The sequence below is a fragment of the Babesia bigemina genome (assembly GCF_000981445.1).
Source record: "Babesia bigemina genome assembly Bbig001, chromosome : II".
Lineage (NCBI taxonomy): Eukaryota > Apicomplexa > Aconoidasida > Piroplasmida > Babesiidae > Babesia > Babesia bigemina.
In genome coordinates, this window is record NC_027217.1 from 1,942,355 (window position 1) to 1,967,986 (window position 25,632).

General features: G+C 47.7%; 15 protein-coding genes across 15 annotated transcripts; 12 read left to right on the forward strand and 3 right to left on the reverse strand.

Annotated features, from left to right (window-relative positions):
- Nucleotides 1-2,746: 2,746 nt before the first annotated feature.
- BBBOND_0208630 (hypothetical protein) lies at nt 2,747-4,472 on the forward strand (the record flags this gene model as incomplete). Its single annotated transcript, XM_012912441.1, has 2 exons — nt 2,747-3,115; nt 3,210-4,472. 2 exons carry the CDS (start codon nt 2,747-2,749, stop codon nt 4,470-4,472), a joined length of 1,632 nt encoding a protein of 543 aa, XP_012767895.1.
- Nucleotides 4,473-5,339: 867 nt separating this feature from the next.
- BBBOND_0208640 (hypothetical protein) lies at nt 5,340-5,958 on the forward strand (the record flags this gene model as incomplete). Its single annotated transcript, XM_012912442.1, has 2 exons — nt 5,340-5,505; nt 5,894-5,958. 2 exons carry the CDS (start codon nt 5,340-5,342, stop codon nt 5,956-5,958), a joined length of 231 nt encoding a protein of 76 aa, XP_012767896.1.
- Nucleotides 5,959-6,382: 424 nt separating this feature from the next.
- BBBOND_0208650 (hypothetical protein) lies at nt 6,383-7,141 on the forward strand (the record flags this gene model as incomplete). Its single annotated transcript, XM_012912443.1, has 1 exon — nt 6,383-7,141. One exon carries the CDS (start codon nt 6,383-6,385, stop codon nt 7,139-7,141), a length of 759 nt encoding a protein of 252 aa, XP_012767897.1.
- Nucleotides 7,142-8,403: 1,262 nt separating this feature from the next.
- Nucleotides 8,404-9,546, reverse strand: BBBOND_0208660 (hypothetical protein, conserved; the record flags this gene model as incomplete). The annotated part of the gene is made up of 1 exon (XM_012912444.1): nt 8,404-9,546. The coding sequence occupies one exon, from the start codon at nt 9,544-9,546 to the stop codon at nt 8,404-8,406; it is 1,143 nt and encodes a 380-aa protein (XP_012767898.1).
- A 58-nt stretch (nt 9,547-9,604) lies between these two features.
- BBBOND_0208670 (MFS general substrate transporter domain containing protein,putative) lies at nt 9,605-11,600 on the reverse strand (the record flags this gene model as incomplete). The annotated part of the gene is made up of 3 exons (XM_012912445.1): nt 9,605-9,700; nt 9,785-9,840; nt 9,878-11,600. The coding sequence occupies 3 exons, from the start codon at nt 11,598-11,600 to the stop codon at nt 9,605-9,607; spliced, it is 1,875 nt and encodes a 624-aa protein (XP_012767899.1).
- Nucleotides 11,601-12,000: 400 nt separating this feature from the next.
- BBBOND_0208680 (hypothetical protein, conserved) lies at nt 12,001-12,335 on the reverse strand (the record flags this gene model as incomplete). The annotated part of the gene is made up of 2 exons (XM_012912446.1): nt 12,001-12,162; nt 12,240-12,335. The coding sequence occupies 2 exons, from the start codon at nt 12,333-12,335 to the stop codon at nt 12,001-12,003; spliced, it is 258 nt and encodes an 85-aa protein (XP_012767900.1).
- A 192-nt stretch (nt 12,336-12,527) lies between these two features.
- Nucleotides 12,528-14,000, forward strand: BBBOND_0208690 (hypothetical protein, conserved; the record flags this gene model as incomplete). Its single annotated transcript, XM_012912447.1, has 1 exon — nt 12,528-14,000. The coding sequence occupies one exon, from the start codon at nt 12,528-12,530 to the stop codon at nt 13,998-14,000; it is 1,473 nt and encodes a 490-aa protein (XP_012767901.1).
- Nucleotides 14,001-14,276: 276 nt separating this feature from the next.
- BBBOND_0208700 (hypothetical protein, conserved) lies at nt 14,277-15,335 on the forward strand (the record flags this gene model as incomplete). The annotated part of the gene is made up of 5 exons (XM_012912448.1): nt 14,277-14,333; nt 14,371-14,464; nt 14,502-14,615; nt 14,794-15,005; nt 15,057-15,335. The coding sequence occupies 5 exons, from the start codon at nt 14,277-14,279 to the stop codon at nt 15,333-15,335; spliced, it is 756 nt and encodes a 251-aa protein (XP_012767902.1).
- Nucleotides 15,336-15,390: 55 nt separating this feature from the next.
- Nucleotides 15,391-15,621, forward strand: BBBOND_0208710 (hypothetical protein; the record flags this gene model as incomplete). The annotated part of the gene is made up of 1 exon (XM_012912449.1): nt 15,391-15,621. One exon carries the CDS (start codon nt 15,391-15,393, stop codon nt 15,619-15,621), a length of 231 nt encoding a protein of 76 aa, XP_012767903.1.
- Nucleotides 15,622-16,635: 1,014 nt separating this feature from the next.
- BBBOND_0208720 (Acidic leucine-rich nuclear phosphoprotein 32-related protein) lies at nt 16,636-17,442 on the forward strand (the record flags this gene model as incomplete). The annotated part of the gene is made up of 1 exon (XM_012912450.1): nt 16,636-17,442. One exon carries the CDS (start codon nt 16,636-16,638, stop codon nt 17,440-17,442), a length of 807 nt encoding a protein of 268 aa, XP_012767904.1.
- A 914-nt stretch (nt 17,443-18,356) lies between these two features.
- On the forward strand, nt 18,357-19,241 carry BBBOND_0208730 (hypothetical protein; the record flags this gene model as incomplete). The annotated part of the gene is made up of 1 exon (XM_012912451.1): nt 18,357-19,241. The coding sequence occupies one exon, from the start codon at nt 18,357-18,359 to the stop codon at nt 19,239-19,241; it is 885 nt and encodes a 294-aa protein (XP_012767905.1).
- A 714-nt stretch (nt 19,242-19,955) lies between these two features.
- BBBOND_0208740 (Exosome complex component ski6) lies at nt 19,956-20,865 on the forward strand (the record flags this gene model as incomplete). Its single annotated transcript, XM_012912452.1, has 5 exons — nt 19,956-20,141; nt 20,180-20,408; nt 20,444-20,560; nt 20,597-20,667; nt 20,704-20,865. The coding sequence occupies 5 exons, from the start codon at nt 19,956-19,958 to the stop codon at nt 20,863-20,865; spliced, it is 765 nt and encodes a 254-aa protein (XP_012767906.1).
- Nucleotides 20,866-20,898: 33 nt separating this feature from the next.
- BBBOND_0208750 (hypothetical protein) lies at nt 20,899-21,096 on the forward strand (the record flags this gene model as incomplete). Its single annotated transcript, XM_012912453.1, has 1 exon — nt 20,899-21,096. The coding sequence occupies one exon, from the start codon at nt 20,899-20,901 to the stop codon at nt 21,094-21,096; it is 198 nt and encodes a 65-aa protein (XP_012767907.1).
- A 503-nt stretch (nt 21,097-21,599) lies between these two features.
- BBBOND_0208760 (hypothetical protein) lies at nt 21,600-21,975 on the forward strand (the record flags this gene model as incomplete). Its single annotated transcript, XM_012912454.1, has 2 exons — nt 21,600-21,721; nt 21,861-21,975. 2 exons carry the CDS (start codon nt 21,600-21,602, stop codon nt 21,973-21,975), a joined length of 237 nt encoding a protein of 78 aa, XP_012767908.1.
- Nucleotides 21,976-23,177: 1,202 nt separating this feature from the next.
- Nucleotides 23,178-23,963, forward strand: BBBOND_0208770 (hypothetical protein; the record flags this gene model as incomplete). The annotated part of the gene is made up of 1 exon (XM_012912455.1): nt 23,178-23,963. One exon carries the CDS (start codon nt 23,178-23,180, stop codon nt 23,961-23,963), a length of 786 nt encoding a protein of 261 aa, XP_012767909.1.
- Nucleotides 23,964-25,632: the final 1,669 nt, after the last annotated feature.

Sequence of the window (25,632 nt, forward strand, 5' to 3'; positions counted from 1 at the left end):
AATCTGGGGTATTCAATTTTGGTGTGACTAATATAGTTCGCAGTTAGTGGAAAAGCCGTTTTATGATCACTATAGATATTATATACCGCTTAACAGTTGAAAGGAGTCTGTTGTTAGGAAACCATTTCGCTTACCAGCTGAAATGACCAGATCCCCACAAGCATTCAGACATAGATGGGCAACTAAATAACAACGAATAGAATTTATCGGTTTCCAACAGACGCCCACAACGACATCACATCGTCACTGAAGATTGCCTTTTAAAACTGTGGATGTAATAATGCCTGCTAAATAACAATTTGGCAAACGCTGCTGTCGTTACTGCTGTCTGTAATTGAAAAATTGTACAGACGGATTATACGGTTGAAGGTAAAAAATAAGTGCACATTAAATGATAAATCATGTAACATGTGGGAGTATTCGTGGGCACATGGAGCGGTGGTAATAGGAGAAAATGTACTATATCGAATAAAGCATGTCATCAGGGGAATGTGACGATAAGTTATTAAAACCCTAATTAAGCTGAATAATGACCTCAGCTCAAATGTACTTGGCATATTAATTTTCGATCTCTTAGTTAATTGTCTGTGATTGCAACAGGCTAACCTAGTTGAAAATTCGAGATGAAATAATTTGGATAACAAATCAGCGAAAGATTTGAATACAGCCCGTAAAGGGTAACAAACTTACTAAATGTTAAGCTTGTGCTATATAAAGATAACAATATATTAGTTGTAGAATTGGGTTTCGCAACTTCTTGTGAATGTCAATATCCACATGGACAAGGTCTTTTCGGTTCGTCAAAACAGCATTAAAGACGGTAATATTTAAAGTCATCATAATGAAATAGATACATTATAAATTAATGCCTTCGGCAATATGAGCGTTAAACACTGTAATGATGTCGTTTAATATCTTTATATACTGTCTACGTTCTCCACCTCGTGTGGTGCAGGAAAATTAACGCAATGGAAGCTACGATTTTGGATTTCTACGTAACGTATTATGGCGACAAATGAAGGGTTTAACTACAAACTGTTTTATATAATGTAGCAAATAGTGTGTGGTTGATTTATTAGCAATCAGTGCACCGTGCAGTCCAGAAAGCATCACCTTTATATTTGTGGGCAATGCAACCATTCCAATGCATAAAGGTATACAACCACGTCGAATAGGATATTTGCCACGCCTTTGATTTCCATGTAGGTTTTACACCGCAGCACTGGGCTTATTCCGATGTGATGGAAAGATGACATTGGAAGAGGAATCGGATGGAAGATCCGATCCGTGTGGTTGTCCAGGTGGAAAATGCTTTCCAAAAAAAATATGTGAGTGCTGTATCTTGTGTTGTGGTACATGCAAGACTATGTTGTGCGGGAACTGTGACGGCATCAGACAGCGAAATCCTTCATTAATAGGGTCTAAGAGATGCAAATTTTTTCGCTGTCCATGTAGGGATTGTATCTTATTGTACGTCATCATCTTCATAGTATTCGTATCAGTAGTCGGATTTGCTGTTTACCTGTATAAAACGATGTCACCCCCTTACACACTAGGCCAATTGTTTCCTGACTGGACAGGATACACCTCCACATACGCCGGCCTGGGAAGCAAGAATCTTTCTTAACATCACTTGATGCCGTATCATGCGTAATACATTAATATGGTTATTAAAGGTTTTGGTGAGCGCGAATTTAGGTTCGTTCAACAAGGCTGATAATACGTGCATCCACCCTGCGGTGTACAGTATTACATGATAAATGACAGAATTAGGAAGCAGCTTCGCAACAGCGCCTTATAGGTTCTAGGTTTCACATTCTGAAGATTATTTTACGCTACAGTTGTATGTGGCATTAAGGGACTTTCCTGCCGCAACTACGTTTCCTCGAAAAGATTCAGGCAGTCGTTGTCTGACAAAATGCATATAACTCAATCTACAGATATCTAGGTCCTACACCTCATGGACATCATCTAGACTTAACGTGCCCATTGTAGACACGGCTTGGTGATGCCCGTATGAAACGGCAATTCTCCGGAGTGCCCGAATCTAGAAAGGGCCATTATATGACATCGTTAAACTGTTATTATGTTATTACACACCTATAGCGCATCTTACGCAGGCCTGTGTCATCGCAATAGCCTCAGTTATCGGAATATCATGGGCACCTCCACGTGCTGCGCCGCTGCATTCCGGAGTATAATCCTGCAGCTGCGATCAAATACTAATTAATATTCTCCATGAAATGTTATAGACATGGCAATAGGGTTTGATAACTAGAGGTATTTGCATTTCTATCTTCGTGTCTACACCTCCCGACCGCACAGGGTGGCACACACCCAGATACACACCCTTGTTCGGTAGCGTCAAAACGTCCTTCCGCGTCGGCGGGGTTTTGGGGACGGTGTAGGAATTTGCAATTCCTGCAGGTGGGTTCCTATTTGGGCACCGTAGGTTGCCTTTGGTCTTGGCAACTTGCTGTCGGTGCAGCGCCCACCTCTTCCTTCTCTGCCGGAGTGGTTGCGGCGCAGCGAAACACGTGATTTTGATATGGTAACACAACTGTATACACCTTTAGCGGCATATGAGTCACGTTTTGAAGGCCGCCTGTGTAATGTCTGATTCAGTGATTCGACAAAACTTGAGTAGCTGGATTTAGACGCCGTTCCTACGTCGAACGCTGTACGCTGCCTAAGCATTTGCCAGAAAAGGTGCTTTTATGAGGGTAGCATAAGCACTTTCGTCACAATGAGTGGAGGGACTGCTGCGCAACCTGGAGGTGCTGACGCTCCTGATGCAGATGGGAAAACAAAGGTAGAAAAAATAAAAGCAGACTATGGCCCATTCGGTCAAGTGTTGTACCACGTGGTGTCGTTCACTGAGGGCTACGAGCAGCAGGTGTTGTACTTGTGCATGAGAGTCTTCGAGTCAACTATGAGCTTCACCAAGAGTCAACTGACAACGCTGATGACCGTGTCTATACTGTCACGCTTGTGCTTCTCGCTAGTTTGGGGTCTGCTGGCGGACGCGTTTGAGACTAACCTGGTGATGGCTGCTGGGTTATTATTCATGGGCATCGCCTCCATTCTGCTAAGCGCCACGTCACGATTTTCGTCGGTAGGTCGCACTTGATGCACTGCTGATGCGTCTGCAGATCCTATTTCTGCGATTCTTACACGGCGCTGCATTTGGTTGTATCTACCCAGTTCAGCAAAAAATTATCTCAGATGAAGATGATGATCAGGAAGGAGGCAGTAGCAGTGCGTTTACCCGTATTCACGCGCTGAATTGCATCGGCCGTATGCTGTGTGCCGCAATAACCACTGAGGCTGCTCAGAACATCTTGCTAGGATTCATCGGCTGGCGCGTGTCATACATAGTGCTGGGCTATTTGTGGATTTCGGTTGGCATCGCGATTGTATTTGCAATGCATACCGAGAAGGTACTAACCACTCCATATAATTCCATGAAAGACTTCATTGGTCAAATATCCGGTGCGTTTACTGCGGTTTTCTCGAATTGGTCATCATTTCTGTGTATATTTACAATGTTGATTGCGGAGGCTCCGATGTGCACTTTGCCGTACATGATCACGTACCTGGAGTACCTGGGAGTCTCTGACCTGAAAGTGGGTATTGCGATATTGGTCACGACGATCGGTGGCGCAGCAGGGACTGCGGCTGGAGGAATTGTTATCGAACAAATCACAAAGTTGCATAGTGAATATGGCGAGCTGATAGCGGGCATTGTTGTGATGGGCGTGCGACTAATCGTTTGTGTATTGTTCTTTGTGTCTCCGGCGCCGGACGGACGTCTGATGTGGTATCACTACATAGAGTTTGCAATTCTAGGCGCGACTTTGGTTACAGTTGGCGGCGTGGATAGACCCATTATGAGAAAAGTAATCCCGGACAAGTACCAGGCTAGCGCCTCGGCCATCATCCAGTGCATATCGGGTATCTCGGTTAGCGTGAGTTTCGTGGAGATCTTCGCGTACGTGTCAGAGAAGCTGCATGGTTACGCGCCGTCAACACAGGCAATTGATGACATGGACGCGGCGCTGAAAGATAACAACACTGAAGCCCTGAGGAAGTCGACCATGTACATGATCGTAATTGGATCACTGCTGAACATTGCCTGCTACGGAGCGCTGTTTGGCACGTACCAAACGGATAAGGAACAAGTTAAGGAGGAAAACGTGCCAGTACGGGTAGAAAGGAATGAAAGGCAGGAAAAAAGGGAAGAAATGAAGAGGCAGCTGAGTGCGGCAACTCATGCTGAAAAGGCAGTTACTCCGCAGGAGGTAGAGGCTAGATCTACAAAGACGGAATCACCCATCGAAGAGCTGCCATCATCCGATCTGGAGGTGGAGATACCATTTGAAGGTGAAAACATTGCCGACAGAGGAACGCCATTGTCCGATGAAGCGATAAAGGAGTTTATCCGCACTGGAGGTAAAAGTACTGGCGAATGAGTATTTGAGACAATACCCTCGCTGAGCAAACGAGACCTTGGTACACCATCACTGCTCATCAATGTGCAGTGCTCTGGACACAAAGCAGTTATTGACCTTCGTACCATCATGTGCATTTTATGTTTCATATGGTAGAGGCATATATAAGTGAAGCTAAAGTCCACGAGCTGTAATGCTCTACGGAGGAATCTTAATTTACTTGACTGAGATATTCGCTTCTGTGTACCTGTGAAAGAACGCTGTAATGTTGCGGACGTTGCAATTTACCAATTGAAGGATGACCCGAGATCTCTTCATTAGAACACCAACAAAAAGACGAAGGCATACCACTCTTCTATGCTCAATTCTCAAGTGGCGCAACACAACTATATAACAGTGCAAGGGCGTGACTTCGCGTTAACCGGTCCCCTCCCGGAACGCCTCGTCAGATGCCCACCCGTAGCAGGCGCTCAAGGTGTTGGAGCAAAGCTTCTACCAACGCCGGTTAGTTTACCGACGGTGGTTATCTAACGTTGTCGCAGGCTTGTGTGTCACGTCGGTTGCAGTTGAAATCCTGACCGACGCTTATGGCGACCGGGTTTCATAATACCCGTCTTCACGTGATAACCTGGTCGGCATCGTTCATAGGTTCTTGAAGTCGCTCGATCGTTGCAATATCAGACGAAGCCTCTGTCTGTTATGCACAAATGCATTTTGTATACTAGGCGGTATGCGCTGTGAGGCCGGTTGTCTGCGCCGCGATGAAATGCAAAGTGATACAAGACCTATATGTTTTAATTGATGCTGTAAATGTAGTTGTACACTGTGAATGCTGTATTTTAGTTCTCCAAAATATGGAACGACGCTGCGACGACCACCTCATCGGTCATGCGGAGAGGAACCAATGCAAAGTCTACCACTGCCAGAGGCCACTTGGGCATCGACAGCGAAGACATCGTCGGTGGAAACCGCGGGAAATATGTCGACTGCAAAATCTGCAGAACCATACGCGTAGCTGGTATATCACCGCTGCCGGACTTTATGTCCCATCTATGTAAGTGTAGTTATCTGGAATGCTTCCTGGCAAAACGCTGGAAGCGACTCGTTGGATGCGGGAAGCACATGCTTACAACCCTTGGCATTGCAACACACGGTTACGGCAAAAATACCAAGGGAATCACGAAAGCACGGACATGGACCGCTACCTCGTTTCCCAATCGGAGGACCTCATGTAGCATCATATTACACGTAAAATCTGAATGTAGTAAGATTGCCATCCAAATGCAGCCAATATGTTTATTGCATGATTATTGAGCTACGTGGTGGGCCAATACTAGCAGATAACTGCGGTAGTATTCCGCTATGTCCAATACGTTCTCCTACGTCGGCTGCCTAGAAGTGTCATCAAAAATAATTTTGCGACCCATCTGACTGGTGAGCAGTTTCTAGGTCTATAATTACGAAAGCGTTTAAGGAATGTGTTCAGGCGTGGGACTGGGGGAGATGAGAAGCGATCCCTGGGCATTTAGTGCGGTGATAGCGGATGGACGGCGTATACCCAATTATGCTACTAGCAAACCATCTTTAGACATCTGGATCAGATTGACACACCGAGTTATTTTAACGCATCTACGGTTATAACGTGCACTTTTAGCGGAAACGTGTGTGCACCAATGACATGCGTACTGCATGTCACGTTAACTGTGTAGATCTGACAGCGGTAGACAACGAGCAATGCTTTGTACCTATATAATACACGTAATTGGTAATTCTATATCGTTTAATATGTCGATAGGTTGCGTGTGAATTATAAGACGGCAGCACTGTTGTGCTGATCCGTTAATACGACTGCTGTTCGGCAAAGCTGCCTGTCAATTTACGCGAAATTCGCAAAGTAGTAGCAGTCACACAACTCATCGAATTTTTCTAAAATGGCCTACAATTGGTTGACTGACGTTCCTCGCAACTTCAAGGAGGCCATCGACTGGTTGATCGCCTTGAAGGGAACTGATGGCGTGAACAACTTGAAGGCCATGGGTACCGCGATTCACGCAATTCTCGCTAACAAACCTGCAGGATTCACGAAAGTGCCAGCGCTAGAGGACGTTAAACTTATTACTAAGGAATTCCTGGAGAAAGACAACATTAAGGACCTGTCTCCGGCAAGCGACATGCTTCAAAGATTCAGCAAGCCTATGATAAAATCCAATTCTTATGCCAAAAAGTTCAACTTCGAGGAAAGCGACTATGTGAACGTCATAAGTACTCGTGCTATGAAACCTGAAGATATTGCACATGATATAACTGAACTTGTGTATGGCTGTGCAAAGTTCCTGGAAGAAATCAAAACCCCTGACAAGTACAATTCTGCATACAGTCCAGAAACAAATTGGGAGGCATCATGCGCTAGAAATCCGCAAGCGTGCGCAGTGGTATTTGTCGGGATTGCTCCAATGTTGTTCGTAGGTCTACGTTCTTTGCAGTTTGCGAGCTATAGTGATGGGTTCAACTGGCTGCGGTTTAATAGGATGAAGGTTAGTATGGTAGATGTATTGGAAGCCATGGGTTACAAAAAGTCGGAGCTACCACTCATTAAGAATGGTTCAAATGTCTTCAATGCGTTGAAAAACGTGAGCTCCCGAATGTTGTCCACACTCTACGATCTCAGTGGATTTTGGGCATTCTATTGAGTACACGTTTCGAGTCAACAATACAAGTGATTCTAAAAACCAGTTTCGGAATCAGGGTACGTTGTTACCTGGCATCACGAATTCTCACGTGGCATTTCTAAGATATGAAATGTGGTGATGGCCAGCAATGTTGTTACGATCTTCACACATCACATTTATCCCGTCGTAAGGGCAAACACAACACTTCGAGCCTGCTTAAACGCAGTGAGAATGCACTTCGGCGTTTTTTCGATCCTCACACGTTTCAATGTTAGTATAAGCTTAATACATTCTTTAACTACTGGCCGTTCATAAATGATTATAGGCTTTAGTCGGCATTTGCATTTGAGCTTGTTCTTTGTGAAGTATCTTTGTTTCTACTTGTGTAACGTGCTATGAGCGGCCACTTATGGAATGTGCTGATTTCCACGTCTATCCGTAATTAGTGGAAGGTGCGCTTTCTGCATTGGTTAGGAATTATGCATTGCACTGTGACTAACAGTGTTGGATGGTGTTCGTGCTGTCTGACGGCGGTGGTCACTCAGGCTCCTGCATGTCCCGAATGTGGGTGCCTCGTTATATGGTATACTTGTTTAAACTCGCTGTACTGGTTTGGTCATGAATACTATATTCGCTTACCGTTTGTTCCTGCATAAGGATCTGCTTTATTATCTACTGCAGTCCAGATGAGGTAATTCGTTCCACTTTCATCTGATCGACATGCTGGCCACTGATGGTTTGCTTGATAAACACGACAAGCGCAATGATAAGTTAATGTCTATATAAAACATTATTCATGTGTTGTATATCGACGCGTAAGTAGCCCTGAGATCTACCTGCGGTGCTCAGAGTTCACGGTTGAATGCGTTGGGTACCATATTGATGAATTTGTACAGTTTCCAAAAACATACGAGTAACTTCCACTATACTTTTGAACCTGTGTATCTACCTTGTAAAATATGTGAGTCAATTAAAAGTATTATAAGTTGATAGACAGCTTGCTGCCGATGCGTGCCTCGTCCACCATCCCCTGCGCGATTCTCTGTAGACCGGCAACCAATTGACGTCGTTGATGTAGGTTGAATCATGTCTCATCTATGTACGATTCGGGTACAGTTTGATCATGGTCTCCAACTCATAAAATTCGAATGACCGTGGGTTCATTGCCGCTGATTCCACGAAATAAAAAAACGCCAACATGGACATAAATTATGGTGACGCTGATGGCTTTAAAAAAGGGGATATTAGAAGATAAATATTTATGATAACTCATTACATCACTGTCACGTGAACGCTTTCATGCGCCACGAAAGGTCATCCGACTCCTCGTCGTTCGAAGTGTATTTAACATCTTCTGACAAGGTAGCTGCTGATATGTCATCAACAGTTGCACCCAGGACATCTTCTGAGCTCGTTTCCGCAATATCGCTCTTGATAGCGTCGACCTTAGCAGACAGAGTACGCACGGCCTCTTGGTGCTCCTGCTCGTCACGCATCAGACGGTGCCGCTCCTGCCAGCTCTCAACGTACTTTTCCTGGACGTAACGGGCCTCGTTCAGAAGCTCAGCTTGACTACGCTCAAGCTCCGAGAGCTTCTCGCTGGCCTCACGGCCGGTCAGCTTGCCGCGAACCTGCGCGTCGGACCTCTTGTTGTCGAAGAAGCCGTCGGGGAGGTTGACGTCCGTGCTCAATCGCATGTTCGACTTGCCGAAGTTGGCGGACGTTATGGTGCTGCTGGAGTCGCCTACCACCCCGTAGTCCAACGTGCTGGCAGAATCGTCTACGTTGCCCAGGATGCGCTGCCTCTCGTACTCGATGCGGCTGCTGAAGGCAGTGTTCAATTGGTCGTAGAGGTGCACATCATCTGATATTTCCAACTGTTCTGGTCTCGGTTCGACGCCATCTGCTGAGGGATGTAATGCCTGGGCGGCCATGACCATCGTCTGTTGACCCACATCTGGCAGAGGCTTCCCACCGACGTCATCTCCACTTTGAACATAGGAGCCGTTAATATCGTTGTCGTACGGACTATTTACGCCCTCAACTCCACCCATAAATGTGTTTATATCGCCATAAGAATGGTCACGGAATAGGGACGAATGCGATAAATAGTTGTAATCTGCTGATGCGTCCATGCCGTCGCCAGAATCCTGTCGGGATCTCGTGGAGCGACGTGCTGCCAATATCGTTGGAGAAGACGCGCCATCAGAGTCTTCTGACTCCGAAACCAGCTCAAACGATTCCTCCAACACTTTCGGTGTGGCATCTGGCAAAGGACGCTGCGGTTCCACACTTTGCGGCTTTTGCGATGCGGAATCTACGCGCGGAGCTACAGCCTGTACCTTGGCAGGCGCCTCGGAATCCTCAGAATTGGCGCCACGCCTCGCCGCCTTCTCGCGGCGCATCAACGCACGCAGCGACGACATGGCGACAAGCACGACTCACGGCTCACACACTGCGATAGACACATATAATGAAGAAAAATTATACTATAATTCTGTGCGTGATGGCTTCCGCAACAGTGCCGTTGCGATCATCAGTGCAATCACGAACATACCGTACAAGGTGGCCCAGCCGTACCTGAGAGGACTGTAATGCAAGTGCGGAAAGAACATACCAGTCAACAACGTATGCCACCAGGAAACCTTGGCAAACAGAACCGACGGTGGAAATAGCCAGGAGGAAGCCGTAGACAACGAGCGACTCCTGCTGGTTCAGCTCTGCGGCAGTGTGAGCGGCAACAGGCAGACAACCAACCCGAACGGTCACACAGAGATTTGATCCCACGCGCCATCAGTATAGCCTCGGTGGCCGCCGTGGCGACGCCGGTTGTGAAGCAGAAGAAGTAGGAGAGGAGCGGCCAGCTGAAGTTCATCAGACTGAACACCAACACCGCGACGGCGGTGGCGCCGCAGAAGTACGTGCACGCAGTCAACGGCCGTCCCTTCCAGAACACGTGGCACACGAAGGCAACGAGCATGTTGCCCACGCAGTTACCCACACTAAACGTCAGCGAGACGTAGTTGCCCTGCGCCACCGTAAAGGCGAACATGGTGGACACATAGAAGTTCACCCACGAGCTGAAGCAGTTCTTCACCAGCTTCAGAATGAAGGACGCGACCGCAATGCGGCCGATGTAGCTCACGCGAAAGAGGGCGGAAACGTAGTCCACGCTGACGCGGTGCACCTTAGAATACAGACCACTCGCCCTGCTGCGCATGAAAAACGAGAGCGAGGAGAAGCTGACGGATCCGGCCGCAGTCTCCTTCACCTCCTGCTGTATGTTGCTCAGCCCCGAGAGAATGAACTCCCGCCGAGAGTCGGGGGCGGGCGCAGGTGGTTCATGCTCGGTGGCGATAAAAGACTCCACGCAGTTGCGTCGGCGGCGAATGCGGCGCGCGTACCGCCCGAGTTGGCGGAAGTTGTTCCGGACGATGGCACGAGGATCCACGATCCGGCCGTCAGACGTGGGCTCCTTGGAGTTGTCGTAGAGGCAAAACATCAAAACCGCCACCAGCATGTTCAACAATCCGCTCACAACGTATGGACTGCGCCAGCCCCAGCTCTCATGGGCGTAAATGCAGATCAGAGCCCCAGCAATGGCCCCCAGGTCAGATCCCGTGAACCACACCGTTATTAGCGGGAAGCTGTACTCCTTGGGCAACCACTCCGACAGATGTGAGAACAACACCGCCCACACGGGCCCGCTGACGAAGCCTGCGAACGCGTACACGACCATGAAGCAGCCCATGCTGTTTGGCGCGAAGAGCAGCGTCATCGCAAAGCCCATGACAAACTGGTACATGGCGATCAAGGCCACGTTGTTCGTCTTCGATGACAGCGCGGGCGAGCTCATCTGGCCGAATACGTGGCAAACGGAGAACGCCGTGTCGAGGTGCGTTAGGTCGAGCGTAGTTAGACCCAGATTGCGCTGCAGGTTAACCTTCGCCGACGACAGCGGCATCCGCAGCACCTGGCCCACGAAGGTGCTCAGCCAGCAGAATGTAAATGCGAACAACACGCGCTTCAGGTCATATCCGCGCCCCGGCCTAGCGGGTCCGGGCTGGTCGTCTTCGTTAATGTGATGCTCCCCCAATACCGATGCATTGCTGGGGGTGTATTCGAGCTCCGATGGACCCGCCTCGATGTCGCCAGGACTCCTGCCTGGCTGTTCCGGTGAACCGAGTGATATGTCGATGTACTCTCCATCTGTGATGTTCGGAGATGTTATATTACTGCTGTCATACACGTCCTCGCGAGCACTACTCAACGCATCCGCCGGCAGCTCAGCTCTGGCAGCCAGGGCACGCGCCGAATCCGCCAGAGATCGCGTCGGATCGTCTGACTCGGGCGCCGGGTACCCGAACCTAGATGACGCGAGCTCATCGTCGCCGACACCGGACGCGCTGCCCAAAGCTACCTCGACATCAGCAACATTGTGGACGGATAGATCATGTTTGCCCGCGCTTGCAGCCGGCATAGTCACTCACACGTCCGGATACACCCGCATTGCATCGGTCGCCCCTTGGCGCGTCCATAAAGCGAGGCTGAGTGGCCGCTAGGCCGCAAAGCGAGTAGCGAATACAACCAGATTCACCAGGGGGACGACCGCATCTAATCGCAACGACAATAAAAACAGCTCTACCTCGACCGCTTCAGTAAACTCGCGGCCGACTGACTGCGAAAATGTCGCTGACTGTGCGACGAAGTTTCTGAGCTGCACAAAACGGACGCTAATCCGCCGGCACGTATTGACACGGATGCCACAAAATATGATATAATTAAATGAAAAATCGTAATATTAGTTTATAAAAATGAAGCGGATGGTTCCACTACGCCGGAAGGTCTACGGCCGACTCCGGACACGTCGCACGGCGTGCTCACTTGTCCACAAGCGCATCGGACACGTAATACAGGTTGTGTACCGTGGTCTGGCGTAAGAGGATCGCCTCCAACTCGGTGTTCGAATGCAGCCGCGACTCCAGCTCAGAGGAAGGCATCGACGCTCCGCGCTCGCGCAGCAGACTCAGCTCCTCCTCAGCCTACAATGACGTCAGCACATCACACAGCAGCACAGTGTTACGAACAGACACTCCCAAATGAACAAGAGACAACGTACCTTCCCAACGAAGTAGTTGCGGAAAACCGGGTTGCGGAACGACTCCGCAGCTGTTTTGACACGCGAAAGCACGCCCACCAGCTTCTGCAACGACATGGGCGCATTTATTTGGTTATTCCGGCCGCGAGAGGGGTGATGGCATTGATGCGAGTGATGTGTTGCAGGGCCCGAGGTTGCGGCCATGTGTGGCAGCGACCGGCACGAAAACCCATTAATCGGCCACAAGACCATGTAGAAGGCGCCGTAACTGCAGAATACAGCCACACATACGCATAATGAGCACGTAAAATGGGCTTCCGCCGCACAGCAAAACTTATCGCAGTGGCCATCGCTGGAATCCAACGCGCGGAAGCGCTCCAGCCGCGCCATCACAATGCGCCTACGTGTGCCTTCCATAGCGCATCGGAGGCGTTTCTCGTGCCGACGTGTGTCAGTTCGAGGAGTGCCGTGCAAAACAGGCGCCCCGCCGAGCGCTTCGCTTTAGACACGGACCCAGGCAAGGACGGAGATGATGAGCAAAGCAACAAAGCTAGTGAGCCCGGCAGGATCCACGATGACAGGGAAGATCACACCACTGTTCACGAGGAGTACGAACGCGAGAGCATTGAGTACATCGACAAACAACTGTTACAGCAGTCGGGGGAGCGAACGGCGGACAATGGCGGCGCTGGAGAGCAGGAGGCCGACAAGGATAATTACTTCAACTGGGACAGGGTCAGGGATAACAGGAATATGACGAGCGACGAGGTGGTGAAGTCGGTGGACTCGACGGGAATGCGGGAACTGGAGAAAGGGCCGAGACCGACGCTGGCGGGACGCGGCACCGACATGCGCCTCAACATCGAAGACTTCCCGACAAACGTTGATACCGGGCGCCTTAACGAGTGGGTGCCGAGCTGGCATCCAGGAGAGAAGGTGATGTCCTTCTTTCCGATACTCATCGATCAGTACTCACTGCTGCCTTCGCCGCTGCAGCTGGGATTCGAGGACCCCGTTGTCTTCAGGGGCAAATATGTGGACATGACCTTCAACTCCCTGATAGATAACGTAGCCATGCCGGATGGCAGCACCAAGCAGATATACGGGATGTGCTTCATCAACCCCAACTCCGGCCAACTGGCGCCCCTTGCCGTATACGCGGAGCTCCTGTCGAGGGAGGCGTTCGTGGACGGAGGCGGAGAGAGACTCAAGGTCAAAGGAAGGGTGCTCGGAAGGGTTCTGCTGCATCAGGTGGTGATGGAGGAGCCCTTCATCAAGGCGAAAATCATTCCAATGGAGGACGACCCCAAGTTCACCGAGCTCGACGAGGTACCGAAGCTGGTGGACGAGATAACCAGCCTGCACGATATGTGCAACAAAGTAGAATGCGAAATGATGGAGCTTATGGGACAGCATTACGCGGTGGCACGCATCAAAAGCAGGCCGGAACTCCACGACGTGATCGACCAAAGACTGGACCACTTCGACATCGACCTCGCCACGGGGGCGCAGGCCTTCGCTCAAATCGCAGCATACACAGCATTTGATTTCCACCTCACTGCAGACGAACGCTACGACGCTCTGACAATGCAAAACTCTATAGACAGGCTGCGTTACGTCAGGGACAGCCTCAGGTCTAAGCTCAAGCAACTCAACATCCTCAAAAAGGCGCCGAGGGACCGACTGGAAGACATCCTCGAGCAGATGAAACAGATGCAGCTCAACAGGGAAGAGGCGGCTGAATCAGTTGCCAACGAAGGCGACCAAAACGGCGATGAGTAGTAGCAAGTAACGGCGTCCTATGGTGCGTATTGAACGCGTTCCTTCGTTATGTAGTGGACCAGTGAATACACATTAGGGTCTATTTACCCATGATAACAAAATGAACAGTATATTAACTTATTAAAGCGGGGAAGGCAACACCGATGTTGGCGCGTGATGCATATCAGACACCCAGGGAGCAACGGCCAACCTGCAACAAATCCTGACTACATGTCATGCCATATGTAATTTAGCAATAAATTTGACGGAGCAGGTGTAGGCTGACGAGTCGTCATAATGCCAAATCCTGTCGAAGCTTATAGGAAGCTTCAAAAGAAGCGCGAGAAGGAGAAGGTGAGCACCTTCAGTCAGCTCATATCATCTGTTTTAGCATAGGAAAGATAGGCAGGAGGCTAGGGAGGCAGCGAAGTTAGTGCAAGACCCGGACAGACTCAAGAAGGAGCTCGACGAACTTTCGCATAAGAGTACGGCTTATTATATCAACGATTATGGCACGTTCAGGTATCATTGGGAGAATAGACGACGTTGCTGCCGAGAGGAAGGCCAAACTGGAAAAGCTGTGGGCGAAGCATGAAACGACAATCGCCGCATCAGCACAAAACATCAGACCGCCCAGTAAGTCACATTGCACAGCCGACTACGACATATACGTTGTTGATTCCTATAAACGTCGATCTTGTGTGATTTTGGCGTTATAAAGTGGACGATCAGTCGCCTACAAATGGCGATACAGTTGTCCTACATCTGTTGCGTCAAACAGCATACTGAGTCACCAAAGCAAATTATTGTCTAGGCGAACCCAGCGATAAGTCTGAGTCAGACTCGAGCTCATCGGAGGATGACAGCGACTCCGACGAGGACAAGCCCAAATGCGTCATTGAAATCGCAGGAGGCACGATAATTAGCGCCAACCCAAAACGCAAAGTGAAGAAGGAAAAGCTACCGGATGACTTTGCACTCGAGCTGCTGCAAAACGCGCCACCACTCCCTCCGAAGGAAGATTCAGTGAGTCAGGTAACTTATATTACACATATACGTTCATAACGTTACAAGCAGACAGCTGCCCCAAATAAGCGCGGAACAACGTTTCCAGATCGCGATATGCACATGAACCATGCGAAAAGGCGGCTTGACGTTCACCCACCAAAGCACATTGCAGTTAACAGAGGCATGAACGTTGCAGCACCGCCGCCGCCACCGCCACCTCCGCCTCCAAGCGCGCCACCGAAAAAACCTATCGCAATACAAATCCCCCAAAAGGCTGATCCTCCAAAGGCAGCTGCGCCCCTGAGCTCATACTTTGTTCCCAACCAACTTAGAGTTAAGCGAAACTAACACTCTTCAGCACGGTGTTGGACATCAGCAGACCATTATCAATGGGTTTTGCAACATGTTGGGTATTTATTTCACAATTAAACATTGTAATATGTTTCAGAATGGTATTAGAAGTATGATACAATGCCTAATGTATTTTTTGGCGGTACATACCAAGAAAGGTATAAGGTTGGGTTGCGGCATAGAGCGGGAAAACAAAAGACGTAAACGTGAAACCGACGTATATGTTGTTATAGATAACAGCTGTGAACATCTGATTAAAATGTCGAATCGTTACTGCAGCTGATCGGTGCGTCCTTCCGCCGCTTTCTACACTCGTAACAGCGACGGTTGTTGAGGAGCCACGGACACCTTTGTGAATACAAATGTCTTATCATTGCCATGTATCGCAGAAACTGGTATCACTGTCTAAATGAGAGCTCAGTTCTACACGTTCCTTAGTGTAACGCATTTTTTGGGTGTGTTGCGTGATTGTGAACGAGTTCGCTAGTGTGTCGAAGACATGACGCCAACCCCGACGAGTATACCCCATTGATGTGTTAATCAATATCGTCAATGCCTCCGTCGACAAAGCGGTGCATTTTTGGCTCTGACGCGATTAACCATGAATGGAACAAAAACATGCCATAAGTCTGCTTATGGTTCGCAAGACACAGGAATCTATTCACATAGTGAAACGCGTATATTGTTACGAGTTGTGGAAATTAATAACTTGGCCAATGGGCTGCAATATGGTATGGATCTTCATCTGGTGACACCTAGAAGACACACACCGCAATGCGTGATGTGCGTTGCTTATATGAGTTCGCAACAACAGCGTAACATCACAGCACATAATGGGCACCCATCTAACGTGGAAGTCGCTTACAGAACGCCATTTTAGTACGCAATGTAAAACCACACAAAGGGATTCCACACATAACATACGACGACAAGGTACCATTTTGAACGCTATTGTTAACGGTGCCCCGCATAAATCTTCTTAAGTATAGGTGAGAAGCCAATTTCTTGCAAGAAGCCTGCTGGATAGGCTATATAGACAGAGTTTTACACGCGATTGTGAAGAGCGCGGAACGGCACGCTAAAGGGTGAAATACAAATATCCGTGGGCGCACACACGTAATTCGCGTAACATTAGAAAGCGGCTGTTGAGAGTATACCGTAAAACGTGACAAGCAACTGCATTCTTTTCCAACGACACTGCACCCGAATCCACTCTACCTGCAGCGTGCAAACCCGACGCTGTGGACACTATCAGAAGCAATCCAAGTAGACTTATATTTGTGTATTCGATTTCAAAATGGACGTGGCTATTAACAACCGCCTCAAGGCGCTCAGGGAGGAACTCAATCTGGAGGAAGGCGACGAGTCGGTGTACACTCACCTTCGTGAACTAATCCTCGACGGAACCGTGATAAAAACGCTAACACCTCAGGATGGAGACCTGCTCGCAAAGTTCAAGAATCTCGCGAAGCTCTCGCTCAACGGCACAGGGCTAACCTCGCTTACCAACTTCCCCGAGATGCGCTCGCTGAAGGTGCTCGAGATGACCGACAACTACCTCACCGACACTGTCATATTCTCCATGATACCGAACCTTTTCCCCAATCTGAGTATGCTGCACCTGGGAGGGAATCACCTCAAGACAATCGAGGACGTGCACATGTTACGCCCAATGAAACACCTTGTGGCATTGGGTCTTGCTATGAACCCGCTGGCGTCTGCCGAAAACTACAGGGAGGCAATCTTCTCTGCACTGCCTAACCTCCAGAGCCTTGACCAGGTTGACCACTCAGGGGCGGAGCGCCACGTGGATTCCGACGCCGAGTACTACGATGAAGACGAAGAAGACGACGAGGAAGAAGGAGACGACGTGCTCAAGAAGTTCTACGAGGCTGACTACAACAGTGACGACGACCAAAACGACGAAGAGTTCGTACCAGACGATGGGCAAGAGGAGGAGGAAGATTTCTACGAGGACGAGGAGGAAGAAGAAGCCGACGATGACGATTATGCGGAAAACGGAGATGGCACTTCGTCATCGAGCAGCAAAAGATTGAGGGAGGAGTCAGACGACGAGGCGGATCACAAGAAGGTCGCACACTAAACCCATAAACACCAATGCGGCCAGAAAACACACGGCTAGGCCATTAAAAATACCCAAACGCTATTAATCGTTCTATGTGTGATTGTTAGTGCATTTTCTGGTCTTGATTAGTGACGAGTTGACGTATTGCCGCCGTATAACGTACTATAGGCTGCAGGTCATATAACGTGTCTAATAGGCAGACCGAAGCAGCATGGCGAAATAACTGCAAATTCGAAAATTAACCGTCTCTAAGACTCAAATACTAGTAAATCAGTGGTGAATTACGAGGAATATTCGCCATGAGACGTCATACATCTGCAACGACTCTGCCATCCAAAGACAAATATGCCACGTTAACGTGTTTTACAGAATTCCACATAATGACAAGTTGTGTGAGACATTGTAGGTGCATGTATAAGGAACTATGCCGGAAGGAGGCTCTTATTTGTGCCATTCGACAACATGCAACGTAGATGGATCTGTAGATCATGCTTGTCTCATGATTAATATATCGCGATTGCGCTCTCACAGCATATAAACCATGCCAAACAGTTATTATAATGACACGTCTTCAAGTACACGATGGATGAAATCTGAAGGGTACAGATTGGTGGATGTGATTCGTACCCCAACGCAAACCGAGAGATGAAACAAGACATTCGCGAGACAACAGACGCTCCACAGTTTGTTCATAATAAATGCTTATACAAGCGTGGCAGCGATGAATACATGTTTAGCGTCATACTCCGAATAGTACAGGGAAGACGGATGGATCTGCCATCTGTACAACCAAGATTTCAATGTCTACTTCGGGAGCCTCGAGCAACAACCATTATTTGACATGTTAAGTTAACAGAGATCTGTCGATCATAAATCTCAACGAATCAGTAAACGACCTAATATAGCTAAATGCTAACCAGCCCTCCGTCAAGATGAAAATCCATACGTTGTCGCTCATCGCATTGACTGCCCTTTGGCATACATTTATCACTTATGCACACTGTGACGATTTAGGAAGCGCTTATGCAAGTGATGCAATCGTCGATGCTGCCCTAGAGAGTGCAATTGCTGACGCTGCAGCAGGGAGTGCGAATGCTGATGCTGCAGTACCTAAAGCGCCTGCAAATGACCCAGCGCCAGGTAAAGAACCTGCCACGGGAGCTTCAGTGGGCAATGGAATAGTCAACGGAATGTTAGGCGCAATTGCTCACGTAGATGGACCTGGATCAGTAGATGCTAACAATGCAGCGATAATGGGTGAGGCTGTAGGAGGATGGATGGCACGCGCCTTAATTAATCTAGGCGAGAAAATCTCCGACGCTATATCGATTTCTATTCGCAGAAAGAAACTAAATGCAAAAGTTGAGGAAAGGAAAATGAAGGAGAAGGAAAGGAAGGCTAAGGAAAAAGCAAAGCAAGAAAAAGAGAAGGCAAAGGAAGAGGCAAAATTGGCTAAAGATGAGGCCGAAGAGGAGACTAAAGAAAAAGCAAAGGAGGAACAGGAGAAGGCTAAAGAAAAGCCTAAAGACGAAACAAAAACTGAAGATGACTCTGCAGAAGTGGAAAAATCGAAGCCTAAAAAGGAAGTCAAAGATCCAGCAAAGGACCTTAAGAAGGTAAGAAAAGAAAGGGTCAAGCCGAAAAAGCCAGTGAAGAAGCCTAGCCAGAAAGTAACTAAGCCGCGTAAAGAAGTTAAGAAGCCGACTGAGGAACCAAAACCGAGCGCAGAAGTAACTAAGCCGGGTAAAGAGGTGAAGACACCGAGTGAGGAATCTAAACCTAGCGCTGAAATTGTATCGCTCGACCTGATACCCTAAGCGTGTCTGTATACCACAGCACTGCGCGGGTAACTAGTTAAAAGCGGTTCCACAAGCGCCTCAAATATTGACAGAGATGGCATTTATGTAAAATCGAATGGTTTGATACATGTATAAAATTCTCTGTCCTACGTGATATATGAGGATGCACCACTTTCAAAGTTAGTATATTTGGATCAGGTAAAAATCTTGGCAACGCTTCATGGCATGAACACTGCAATCGAATTAAAATCGGCAAGGATAATAGCGCAGAGCACTCCTGTAAAACTCCACATGGATGTATCGCTTTGAGCAATCGAACCAACATAAGCTTCTGAATCAGAAAGCCTGAAGAAGTTGATACTGCGAAATCGGCAACACCTTTGACACAATAGGGCGGTAACAAGGAAATCGCAGCGCCATGAGACTAGCCAAACAATACATTAATGTTTCCGTATACATTTCACGTAGTTCCGGTATAACACTTGGTAGGCTGGTTCGCCGTAAACGAACATCTACAAATTTTGATGCGAATATACCTTTTCCAGCCTCAGGTAACGCACATTGCCGTCACGTATTAATCGTCGTAACAGCTGAGATGGAAATCTAATCACGTTAAAAGAATGTGTCTGGTCAAATAGTGTCACGAATCGAAAACGACATCGAACGCGCGGCACTACCGTGAACATCACGTACCGCTTAATCCTTCGGGTCAAGTGCACTAAATATATCAAAATGGCAAAAATAGAGTATATAAGTGTGGAGGGGTTGCGGGTGGACGGGAGAAGGCCGGCGGAGGTGCGAAATATCGAAATACTCTGCGGCCCGGAATGCGGGGTGGACGTCAACAGTTACGACGGAGTCGCGCAGGTTAGACAGGGGCTTACGAAGGCTCAGGCGTTCGTAAAAGGACCAACAGACGTAAGTAAATCCATTCAGGTAATGTAAGGAATCTGCAGGTAGGACGAAACAAACAGCGCAGTCAACTGGAAACGTCAGACAGCCCGGTAGAAATACAATGCGAGGTGGTCATGCCCTGTGAGAAAAGGGTCGTAGGCAATAAAATGGACCACCAATCCGCCGATATCGCACAAACCGTGATTGCGACTTTTGAAAGGGTCGTAGTATCGCACTTCTACAAGAACTCGGTCATACACATCTTCGTCAACGTACTTGAAAACGATGGCGGTGAGTGACTAAATTGATGTGTGTAAGCTGTACAGGTGTCAAAGCGACAGTCATCAACGCCGTGCTAGTCGCGCTGGTCCACGCGGGAATTGCAATGAGGGATCTCATCGTAGCCTGCACTGCGGCCATGCTCAACAGACAACTGCTCATAGGTAGTATAATCGATGTGTAGAATAAACGTGCCGTAGATCCCAACCAGCTGGAATTGAACGCCTCTGTTATGGAACTGACGCTTGCTGCTTCCGTGTCAAAGGAAGAGGTGAGTCGGCACGTGTCTGAATTCACGTAATTGCAGATCATGTACCTCGATCTGAAGTCTAAACACGCCATAAAGTCAGTCGATGGCATCATTATAAAGACCATAGAAGCTTCCAAGCAGTTCAGCATCCTGGCCAAGGCGAAACTCAAACAGTACGCTAGAGATTACCTTGAGCTAAACAGCGCCGTACACGGCTGAACACACCGGAGCTACTGCACTGTTTATATCGCAATGAGGAACGTCCAAAGGGTTGCAGCTCCGCCAGGATATAGGTGGACCCCGCAACACTTCGTGGAGAAAATACGCGAAAAGCCCGTGGATTTCATCACTTTGTTGTTATTCATCGCCCACATACTGGGATTTTTCTGCTTGCTCATAGTGCTCAAAGTGCGGCACTCTAGGAGGAAATTATTCGCGGTATCGCATTAGTTCGGTCTAACAAGATAACATCGCTCATAACACATATGCACGTCTTATTTCCCGGAATGTTCGTCGTAATCGGTTACGTGTGAACTGATTATCGATATGTTTTGGATTAGCGTAGTAACCGAACTAGAGTTGAGGCGCGTATAGGTGTTAGTATATAATGCCTAGTGTCTTTGACACAGTATTAGTCATCACTGCGTTTCATTTCTTTTACAGTCCACTACTCTAACTGGAAACTTGTATTCTAGTTTTTCGACTCCTCACCAGGTGCTCGTAGTGCCCCCTCTTATGCAGCTCTCCACCAGGTCGCCTGGGTTGGTGATCCGGGTCACCACATGGGTGGCGTTACTGTTTTGACATTTTGGTTGAATGCAGTTGTGATTCGGTAAAAATTTTGTTGATAGTTTAACACGAAATCCATGACCATGGGCGAATTGACCATCATGAAATCCCTATGGATATGTTGTGTACTTCTGTGGTATTTGACAAGATGCGTTGGCGCAATTATGTGTGATTTTGATGGGCCAGATGGATTACGTAGTGGTAATGCCATCGTTAGCTGCCACATGGACGCCGATATTATGAACTCCGCTACTGTCATGTGTCCACGCCAAGTCGACGGTACTGAGTATGTATGGCATCCTTAACTTGTGCTTGACAATTCGTCTCCTTGATTGGCATCTTAATTGGCAAACTCATCTAACACTATGAAATTTCCATCACCGATGCCAATCGATGATTTCCCTCGGTGACCTTGCCAATTGCAGAACAATATCCAACCATAGGTTAATAATGCGCTACCACACGCCGGAAACCGAACATTCTAGCCACGATAGTGGCATCGAAGGTTTAAAATTCATGCGCCTTGGATTTGACACTTAGAATATCTAGCTACTATGTTTCAGCCGTGTACACATCACATTTCACCTCTATCAAATAACGGGCGCACGCCCTTAAATCTACAGGATTGGCTCACATATGGTGCCGTTGGGACGTTTTGCATCACCCACGGTTGCATGGCTAGCTTGACAGGTAGGGTGCTGATGCCGAGATGCATGTTGATATTACTTATGTTTCATCGACAATGTATCGAGGTACTCCATCATCCTGGGCTCAACAACTTGGTCCGTCTCATTTATACCGTGCCATACTATGTGTTACCCTCTGGATGTCCTGTCCTCCTCTCACAAATTTTGACCTTAAGGGCGCCCCACCTTATACGTGTTGTGGCATCACTGACTCACTAAATGAAAATGCTGACAATAGAACGACGTCGATTGCTTCGACGACCCCACGATTCAACCTAGCGTATCAGTTATTATATCTTTTAGCTTGTCATTTGCTAGATTGTCCCAGATTTTGGTGCAGTGGTGGTGTGATATATAGCGGACAATGTCCGGTACCCCGCAATCAAAAAGCCCGACAACTTCAAGGCGTAGCCAGAGTCACATAGATGACTTATTCAGTGATGACGCTTGGTACGTTGAGATGCAAGTAATTTTCGATGTGTCTGCTTTATCCCATACCATCAGCGAACTGTGAAGCATAGTGAATGGCCATAAATGTTCGCTGATGAGGAATATCATAATAAGTGGGACAGAAAGACATCTGGCGTTAATAATTGGATGTATAGCTACGTAGGCGTTTATTGTTGACATAATGGGGTATGCGTGGTCATTTCCCGACGTGATTGACACTGGATAGAGTCCCGTCCACTATTCAACTAGCATGCCATCGTAAGATTTCAAACGTCAATACGTTTTGTCGTATGATTCTAGCATACACAGTTAAAACGTTAAATTTAAACTAAAAGTTCAGTATAACAACGACATGCGTGTTGCATGTAACATTAACTGTAGATCTGGTCGCTACGAGCCAAAATTGTCGTTTTTGCGCCTCCACAGCCTTCCTAATCTGTGTATAAGCTGCTTTGTATATTGAAAATAGACACGTATGCACTGGAAGGCAACAGCACTTGCGTTGTGATCATCCGCCATCAAGTCACAGCTGTATAAACACCTACCTGTACGTAGAAAATATTAAGACGTCTATAACATTAGAATAATAGTGCGCATCATTGCAAGATGGTGTACAAGTCGTTGACTGAAGCTCCTCACAACCTCAAGGAGGCTGTTGACTGGTTGATAGCTTTAAAGGGAGCCGATGCTGAAAAGAACTTGGCTGCTATGGGTGCTGCAGTTCACAAGTTTCTCGCCGATAAACCTGTTGGTAGCATGAACGTGCCAGGTCTCGAAGAAGTTAAACTTATTACTAAGGAATTCCTGAAAAATCCGGCACTTAAAGAAATGTGGCCCACACAATCGGTGCTGAGGAGGTTCAACGAGGTTATAAATAAAGAACCAGGAACCCTATCTAGGTGGTTTGGAGATGTCTACGATAGCGATTATAAGAACGTCATACAGACCAAGGGTCTAACTCCTGTAACTATCGCAAAGAAGTTATCTAAAGCTGTAGATGGTTGTGAGAAGTTCTTGGAAGATGTAAAACACCCCGAGCAGTACGAGTCTGCTTACAGTTCAGAAGCTACTTGGGAGAAATCATGTTCGGAGAAGCCGGAAGCTTGTGCGGTGGTTTTAGTGGGGATCGCGCCAATGTTTTACGCAGGTCTGCGTTCTTTGAAGGTTGCATGCAAGGTTGCACAACTAGCTCCGAAGCTAAGGGTTTATGTGCCCTCTAGTAGCGTGGGAAGTCTACTGCTAGCTTCTGGTTACCAGGAAAAGCAATGGCCCACTGCAATGACCCCTTCATATGTCGCTACGGCGTTGAAAGATATAACTTATCAAGTGTTGGTCACATTCTACGACCTCGCTGGATTCTGGGCTTTCTATTGGGTTGGGAATCACGAATGACGTGTAATAGCGGCTACTCGAACAGATTATGAGTTTGTTTCAGCAATGCGTTGGCATCATAGGAACTCTCATGAATCATAACTGATGTATGAAATATAGAGATAGCCATAGTTATGTATACCAGCTCCACCGATTACACTGATAGTGTCACTAGACAAAACCCTGTTCTTAATGTTGATTAAATATCCTGAATAATGCAGTTTAGCGCAACGTTCTTACAACGTCGCATCATTTCATTTTGGAACAACCGACAGAGATGGTGTGGAGACCCCGTATTCAAAAACCACGATGTATCCCATTTTATGTATTGTCAGCTCGATGTACAATCGACATTCTGGAGTGAGACGCTGCCATACCCATTACTGATATGCGTGACACCTGTTGAGTTCAGGGCGCATTAACGCATTTTATGTTGTATTACTTAACGGCTAGATATTTTATCTTAACTACTATCGGAATGGAGATACTGTCATTTGGCCCCGAACTACCGAACGTGATGTGCCTCGTAGGTGGCAGACCTGTGCATTCAGAAACTCCGTGAATAGTTTGCTTGATATACACCGTAGAGCGGCTGTAGCAAGCGGTGTAATAAAACCGTGTGAACTATTTCAATAACGTCCGTCAACATAACTACGTGGAACACTCAGCCGGCAACATCAATGTGACGCACAAGCGTCTTAAACGCGAAAACTGGCCTAAGCCTAACGTAACCAGATAGCACGCTATGAAATGCCGAACCAAATGCTTAAACATTGATAACGGCACTGCCCGAGCTTAGCATGAATCACCGGCCGAGATGACTCAATAATGGACACATCAAGGACACTCAGTATAGCGTGGCGGATAACGTTAGATGACATGGCTACAATACCTTCGTAACGTATATACGTGTCGAGACCGCCCATAGGGCAATCTCGAGTTAACATTGCTTGAGGCTTTAATGCTGTCACAAAATCTGGTAAAATAGCAAATCGGCTTTTCACCACCGCCTCTGCATGATGATAGGAAACACGTTTAAACGCTTTACACCTCGTAAAGTCAACGTAACCACGAGTTTGTGTCTCAGCCGCAATCAGCATTCGCTGAAATATTCAGGCAATCTTTGTCTAACAAAATGCAGTTAATGGAGGTTAAGCATAGCTATTTTCTACACGGCATAGACGTCAACTAGATTGAATGTGCTCATAGTAGACATTGATAGGCGACGCCCGTGAGAAAAGGTAATGAACCCGCGTTTTATAATTTAGAAAAGCACGGTTATAGTGCAAAGATCAGCTGTTGCTATATCAATTCATGTGGGTGATGTTTGATTTGGGCGACCCTTTAATCGCAAAAGCGTCAGTTATCGGAATATCATGGGCACCTCCACGTGCTGCGCCGCTGGATTCTGGAATATAAACCCGCCTCGGCTAAACAACACTAATCAACATGTTTCATAAAATATTCTACATATGACAGCAAAGATTGTTACGTACCCGTGCCGATGTGTTGACATCCAACCTCGTGTCTTGTGATCCCGACCGCCCAGGGTAATACATGCAAGGGTACACATTAGCATTTGGCGGCGTTAAAACGTCCTTCCGCGTCGGCGGAGTCCCGGGTCCGGTGTTGAGGTTTGTAATTTCGGCTGCCGAGTTGCCATTAGGACTCCACAAGTTGCCCTTGGTCC